The following is a 7,145-nucleotide window of genomic DNA, read 5'->3' as shown; positions in this document are numbered from 1 at the left end:
GTCTTATATTTGTATTACATTCGATGCCGTGGAAAAGAACAATTGAAGATTGACTTAACCTTTTTTATTTTTTTAATCTAAAATCAATATTACACTCATAATTTTGGAAAGATTTTTGGGTTCAGGATAATCATATACTGTCTTAAAAAAACTTAAAAAGAGAAAGTATTACGCAGTAAAAAAAATGTTTGGATAAATAGGCAGAGCCGTTTTCGGCATTTAGAGGATCATGTTATCTAAAATGAAAAATGTTTATGCTTTAAGGATTTTTTTTCAAATGCACGCTTAAGATAGTTCATGTAGTTTTGCGTATAATTTAAATCTATTTTTTTAATTAAATAAATCCCCTAAGAGGCACTAAATAATACAAACTGTCCCTTCAAGGTTGAGCTTTGCTTTATAAATGTCATCTTGAATTTACGATTTTACTTGTTTTTTGTGAAAAGTATTTAAAAGAAATCAACTATTGACCCATCCAATCAAAATATCACAAACGTAAGAGTAAATGTTAAAACGAAATACCAAATGCTCCTGTGTTGTGTAGTGCAACTGAAAATATTGCACAAAGGAAAAGGAAAACCTCAAACTATAGAGACTTAAAGTGACCAAATTGTTCCACTTTTAGGCTCAGATTATCAAAATAATGTGAAGTTCTCAAGCTATACGAATTCTAAAGATGCAGGTTTACAAATTGTATTTTTGCCCATTATTTAAATCTATTTCATACATACATGTTTTTTCACTTCTAATAAATAGCACCTTTAAAGGTTATTTTTTACTTAAAACATTTCACTCTAAATGCACTATTATACTCATTAATTTAGTTTACAAAATCTTGTTGGAAAGTATCACAAACATTTATGAGAATAAAAGTAAAAAAAAAAAAAAACTAAATAGCTTTCCCGCATGAATGAAATATTTGTAATCATAGCTACATTAACTAGTTAGAAACTATTTTTGATCCAAAAGATGTGACGAATAAATGTAAATCCCGAAAAAAAAAATCACAAAGGTAACCATTTATTCCTTAAAAAGCCAAACATTTTTCAAAATCACCTTCAAGAAGGAAAACACATGAGTGATTTCTTTTCTCTTTATAATTGTTTAAGGCACAGGATAGCTTAAAAAGCTTCAACAAACACAAGTAGTAGTAATTGCATCGCAAAAGAAAAAAAAATCATATACAACAGGGGTCGGGAACCTTTTTGACCCAAAGAACCATAAACGCAAAATATTTAGATTTTTTTTGGTGGGAGAGAGACAAACTATATATTTTAAAACAAATTTTAGCAAAACCTCCAAAAACACTCTCCAGACAAAAGCTAACTTTCAGTGCATTTTATTTCACTGACTGATAATTTGATAACATTTATGAAATAATAATAATAATGCCAGAGCCTGTGTCCTACATCACCTATATATCACTTTAAACTTATCTTCCTCCTGCAATTACTTAAGATCGTTGATGCTGACCTTCAGTTTTTTTAAATAAATGGTTTTAAAAAAAAGGTGCAAAGTACTTTGTAAAAATGTCACAAAATACTGCAAACGAGGATTTTGACGTATTTGCCTTCGGTCCACACCTACTGCTCACCCAATCAAATTGCTCTGTGTGCTTGGCTAAGGTTTCTGGGTTTTTACTTTTTATTCTGTGGGTTTCCATAAAGTGTCTCAACGGTGAACCTAGGTTGTTTAATGACCTTCCATATAAAGGATTCCTTAGTGACATACAGCCAAAACAGGGTCTGTTGGTGTGACACCTTGACTGTAGTGTCAACTATGCACTTTATACTTGACCGAATCATCCCCTCTATTTGTGTTATGTTGGATATGTGTTCACTAGACTCAACTCGGTTCTAAACAGATTTGGAATGCTATCGATGAAATTTGTGTGAGTACCATTTTATCTCCGAGCCATATGTACCTATGATCAGAGCCATAGGTTCCCGACACCTGATATACAATATTCTTAAAGTTTGTTGGTAGGACTGCATATATCTTAAACACAAACAGTTTTCTCTAGCCTGTTTTTTTGCCTCATGCCTGGTCAGAGTCCCTTTCTGACCCCAAATTCAAGTATTTTTTATTTTCCTACAATTTTTACAGCCCTATAAAATGCCCCAAAACTGACTTGCTGTGGGGACCATGCACGTCAACACAATATTGCACAATATTCACCTAAAAATACACAAAGCATTCTGTCTGATGCGCATTCCGTATATGAAATCCGAAATAAACAAATAGTGCCTTGCAAATGTATTGACCCCTGAAGAACTTGACATATTGCCAGATGTCAAGCTTAGATAAAATACTCAAAATATTCTCTAAGAATCAACAACATGTGAGACACGATCATGAAAAGAAACCAAATGTATTGAACATTTCATACCGAGCTAATATATGAAAAATGTAAAAGTATGGGGAAAAAAATATGGGCGCCCTTTGAGTTAATACTTTGTACAAACTCCTTTTGCTGCGATGACAGCCACAAGTCATTTTGAGTATGTATTTATAATTTTTGCTCATCTTGAAACACAAATATTTGCCCATTTTTCCTTATTAAACAGCTCAAGTTCTTTAAGGTTTAATGGTGATTGTTTGTGCACAGCATTGTTCAGATCTTTATATTGTTAGTGTTAAATCATTCCGCTGTAGATTTTGCTTTATGTTTAGGGCCATTGTCGTGTTGGATGGCGAACCTGCGCCCCATTATCAGGTCTCTTGCTGTCTCTAACAGATTTTCTGCCAGAATTGCCCTGTAGTTGGCTCCATCCAGCTTCCCGTCAACTCTAACGAAGTCCCCGCTGAAGCAACCCAAAAGCATTATGCTGCCACCTCTATGTTTTGACAGTAGGGATGGTGCTTTCAGGGTGATGTGCAGTGTTACTCTTACGCCAGATGTAGCATTTTGAATTCAGACGAAAAAGCTTAATTTTGGTCTCCTCTGACCAGATCACCTTGTTTCACATGTTATTTGTGTCCCCCATGCAGCGTCTTGCAAGCACCAAATGGGCCTTTTTGTGGCATGGCTTTCTTCGAGCCACTCTGCCATAAAGGGTAGATTTATGCAGAGTATGACGAATAGTTGTCATAAGCACATATTGTCCCACTTCAGCTGTATAGGCCAGCAGGTCATCCGTTGTGATCATGGTCCTCTTAGTTGCTTCTCTGATCAGTTTTTTTCTTGTTTGGGCTAAAAGTTTAGAGGGACAACCCAGTTTTGGTAAGTTTGCAGTGGTTTGATGCTCTCTCCATTTTGTTATAATGGCTATTAGCGCCATTAGCATCAAGAGATGTGTAAATGTTGCAAAATCTTTTTGTTTCACATTTCTGCTTTGAAATCTTCCATAACTTTATTCTGGACCTGCCGTGTGTCTTCTTTGGTCTTCATAATGCGGTTTGTTTTTCAGATTATGCTTTTGTAGACCTCTGAACCCATCACAGAGCAGGTGCATTTAAACTAGTCTAATTGCACTCTGTCTGTTATTGTGAGTCTTTTAGTTTGACATTGAATCATTTAGAAGTCACCAGGAGTCAGTTGGCTGAGCTGAGAGAACTGAGCGGCAGTATTCTTCAAACAGTTACTTTTCAGTCTTTTCGATGTAAATATGATAAAAATGTTAAGATAATTTGGTTCTAATTCAAGAATTTGTCTCACAAGTTGTTGATTCTTACAAAAAAAAATCTGTTTTTAACTTTTTGTTTGAAGCCTGGAATGTGGCAATACGACAGAAAGTTCTAGGAGACAGGGGCAACGCTTTCGCAAGGCTTTTTAAATAACACAAGTCACTGCAGAAAAAAACAAAAACACAACTGCTACTTGGCCGACTTGCGGGGGTCATTCTGCTCCTTTGGTAAAAATTCTGTCACTTTTTTAAATTTGAAATGCCCTCCAAATGTACAAACGAGCAATTATCACAAACAGCGACAAGACCTTTCCTTGTGATAACAATATGTTATGGTAGTTGGACAGTCAGCATTGGAGAACGCATGCTGAAATAATCCGGTGACAAAAATGTACAGAAGTAAAACTGCATAAAATCAGCATCACTATGTGAATGCGTCTTGGATGCTCCTTCGCGACGAGGTGCCGTCTTCACTCAGCTCGTACCTGGAAGAGGAAACAACTTTTGGTAATTTTCTTTTTCTTATCGTTTAAAATATAAAAAGTTATTCTCATTACAATTTAACACTGGTAAACGCTACTTAATTTTTTCCATGGCCCATTATAAATGTCCATAATTGATATGTAATCCTTACAATAATTCACATCTTATAGTGCCCTGTTTAGGTGTAGCATGTCCATGTGGGCGTGACCCGTAGGGGGCGATGACGCTTCAAAGGGCAATGCCATGCTAATGAATGTCAGCTGCCATTACTCACGAGGAAGAAATACAATGACAAAGTGAAGCCACCATAGGGCAGTGTCACCGTCATTTTTAAGCTACTTGTTGTGAAACATGGCAACAATACAAGCATTTACATGCATTTCACCCAAATTTTAAGCACTTTTCATTTAATCTATTAAAACACAACATACGAATTTAAGCATTTTCAAAGTTTTTAAGCACCATACAAAATCAAATATTAAACCATGTGTGTGTTGCTTCATGCCTGCAACGGGAGTTGTTCATGGATTTAATTCATTTTTTGGATCTCATATCTCATTTCATATCATTTATTTGAACTGATTACAACTTTACACTCACATCACTTTTCAAAATTTGCTCTATAATCCTTATTGTATGCTTTAAAAATAGACAAAAAGTAAATCAATAAAGGCATAAGTGTTCAACATAAAATGTATTCATTTTAAATTTGTAATAAAATCAATAAATACAATCATATGAAAATATATATATATATATACAGTATATACACAAAAAATAAAATAATGATTTTCTTTTTTATATTTTTAACAAAATAACGAAAAAAATAAAAATTAAAAAAAATGAATACTTCACCATTGCGTCCATCCTTTGGCAATATCTTCTCCACTTAAATCCACCAGTACCTGTAATTTAAAACATTATCTTTTAACATAGCAGACAGGAAATGAGTATAATCATTATCATCGTCATCTCGTGAAGCTTATTACTTTTCCCAAGAGGCCTTTGTGTTTGGATAGAATATTCCCTCCGTTCTTTACCGCCACATCCAGCGTTCTCCTGTGGAGCTCCACAAAGGACACGTTGAATTCAAACCTATGAGTAGATCAACACCATCTGCAAATAAACCTTTTTTGAAGACTACACAAAAAAAGGAAAATGTGGAACTCACGTTTGATCGTAAACGGGATTGAGGTTCCTTTTCACGGTGGCCGTCTTCCTCCTGCCTGTGCGGCTCTTGTCGGGAAGCAGGTAGATGCGGATGAAGGGATCTGAGGTGTCTTTCGAGAAAGCTAGCAAGTTTCTGAGGACAAATGCATGAGGCAAAAAGTTACCCTGTGATGTTGTTTTGGTTAGAAACATACCTTAGATTGCTTAACCATAAAGTTAACATTAGACCTCGGGAAACGGCATTAACCTGTTCTGAGAGGAGGATTGCATGGTGAAATTTTTGTATGAAGAGGGATAGACTTCTATGGTAACTAGCCACACTCTGACCCTCGGTACTTTAGATAAAGCGGTTTGTAAAAGTATTGGTGCCCCGAGAACTTGTCGAGATATCATCTAAGAATCAACAACATGTAAGACACAATTGTAAAAAGAAACCAATTACATAGAGCCAATATATAAAAAAAATACTTAAAAGTGGGTATTGCAAAATTATTGGACCCCTTTGAGTTAATACTTTGTAAAATCTCCTTTTGCTGTGATCACAGCCACAAGTCATTTTGGGTAAGACAAGTTTTGCTCTTTTTGAAACAAAAACAAAAAAAATCAAATTTTTTCTTACAAAACAGTTCAAATTCCTTAAGGTTTGATGGTGAACATTTGTGCACATCATTTTTCAGATCTTCTCACAAATGCTTTGCAAGTTTGAGCTCTGGACCTTGGCTTGGCCATTCAAACACTTTTTATTGTTAGTTTTAAACCATTTCATTTTTGACTGCGCCCCCTTCTCAGGTCGCTTGCAGACTCCAACATATTCACCTTGAGTTAGTTCATCCTTCCATCAACTCCAAGGAACTTCCCAGTTCCTGGTCAATAAAAGTAACCAGAAAGCATGATGCTGCCACCACCATGTTTGACACTGAGGATGGTGTTTTCAGGTTATTGTGCAGTGTTACTCTTACGCCAAATGTAGTGCTTTGCATTCTGCCCAAAAAGATCAATTGTGATCTCATCTGACCAGAGCACCTTGTTCAAGATGTTATTTGTGTCTCCCATGTAGCTTCTTGCACTAAACGGGCTATTTTATGTTATTCTTTCATAAAGGGCTTTCTTTTCTCCACTCTTCTATAAAGGGCAGATTTATGCAGAGTACAATTAATAGTTATTTTATGTACAGATTGTCCCACATCAGCTGTGTATGCCTGAAGGTCATCCAATGTGATCAATGTCGGCCTCTTAGCTGTTTCTCTGATTTGTTTTCTTTTGGTTTGGGGCAAAAGTCTAGAGGGATAGCTAGGTTTTCTAAAGTTTGTCGTGGTTTTAGGTCCCTCAATTTTGATAAAATTGCTCGCTCAATGCTCAGGAAGATGTGTAAATATTGTGAAATCTTCTTGTGTCCCATGACTGCTTTGACCTTTTCCACAACCTTATCCCTGCCTGTTATGTTGTTTGGTCTTCATAATGCTATCTTTTCTTCAGTGTCTGCTTTCAAAAACCTCTCAGCCATCACAGAATAGGTGCATTTAAACCGACACTTAATGCAATCTATTTGTCATTGTTCGTCATTTAGGTTGACATTAGATCATTCAGAAGTCATCAGGGAAAGAACAGTTGGCTCAGGTGAAAGAATTACTTTGTCTTTAAATGGTAAATATTATACAAAATTTTTAAATAATTCGGTTCCACCTTACGATTGTGTCTCGCATGCTGGTAATTCTTCGAAAATATTTTCAGTATTTTAGATTTAAGTTTGAAGCCCTAACTGTGACAAAATGACAAAAATATTTTTTGGGGAAATCCAAGCACTGTAAAAGCATTAATATTGTATACACACATATAACTATAGTTACTAGTAAATAGTATAAAGTA

At 35.4% G+C, this 7,145-nt stretch overlaps 1 protein-coding gene across 2 annotated transcripts in view; it reads right to left on the bottom strand.

Annotated features, from left to right (window-relative positions):
- Nucleotides 1–1,004: 1,004 nt before the first annotated feature.
- The window catches only part of esyt2b (extended synaptotagmin-like protein 2b), a 58,720-nt gene continuing 52,579 nt past the window's right edge, over nt 1,005–7,145 (bottom strand). For both annotated transcript variants that reach the window (XM_088321961.1, XM_088321962.1), the window contains 4 exons: nt 5,281–5,412; nt 5,099–5,204; nt 4,965–5,014; nt 1,005–4,111 (listed from right to left, as the gene is read on the bottom strand). In XM_088321961.1, the coding sequence (XP_088178087.1) occupies nt 4,051–4,111; nt 4,965–5,014; nt 5,099–5,204; nt 5,281–5,412 (349 nt within the window). In that variant the 3' untranslated portion in view covers nt 1,005–4,050. The remainder of the gene's footprint in view (nt 4,112–4,964; nt 5,015–5,098; nt 5,205–5,280; nt 5,413–7,145) is intronic.

Source organism: Urocampus carinirostris, chromosome 18 (genome assembly GCF_059441175.1).
Source record: "Urocampus carinirostris isolate Australia breed hairy pipefish chromosome 18, RoL_Ucar_1.0, whole genome shotgun sequence".
Classification (NCBI taxonomy): domain Eukaryota; kingdom Metazoa; phylum Chordata; class Actinopteri; order Syngnathiformes; family Syngnathidae; genus Urocampus; species Urocampus carinirostris.
The sequence above is the reverse complement of the archived record's forward strand: the minus strand, read 5'-3'. Positions and strand labels throughout refer to the sequence as shown.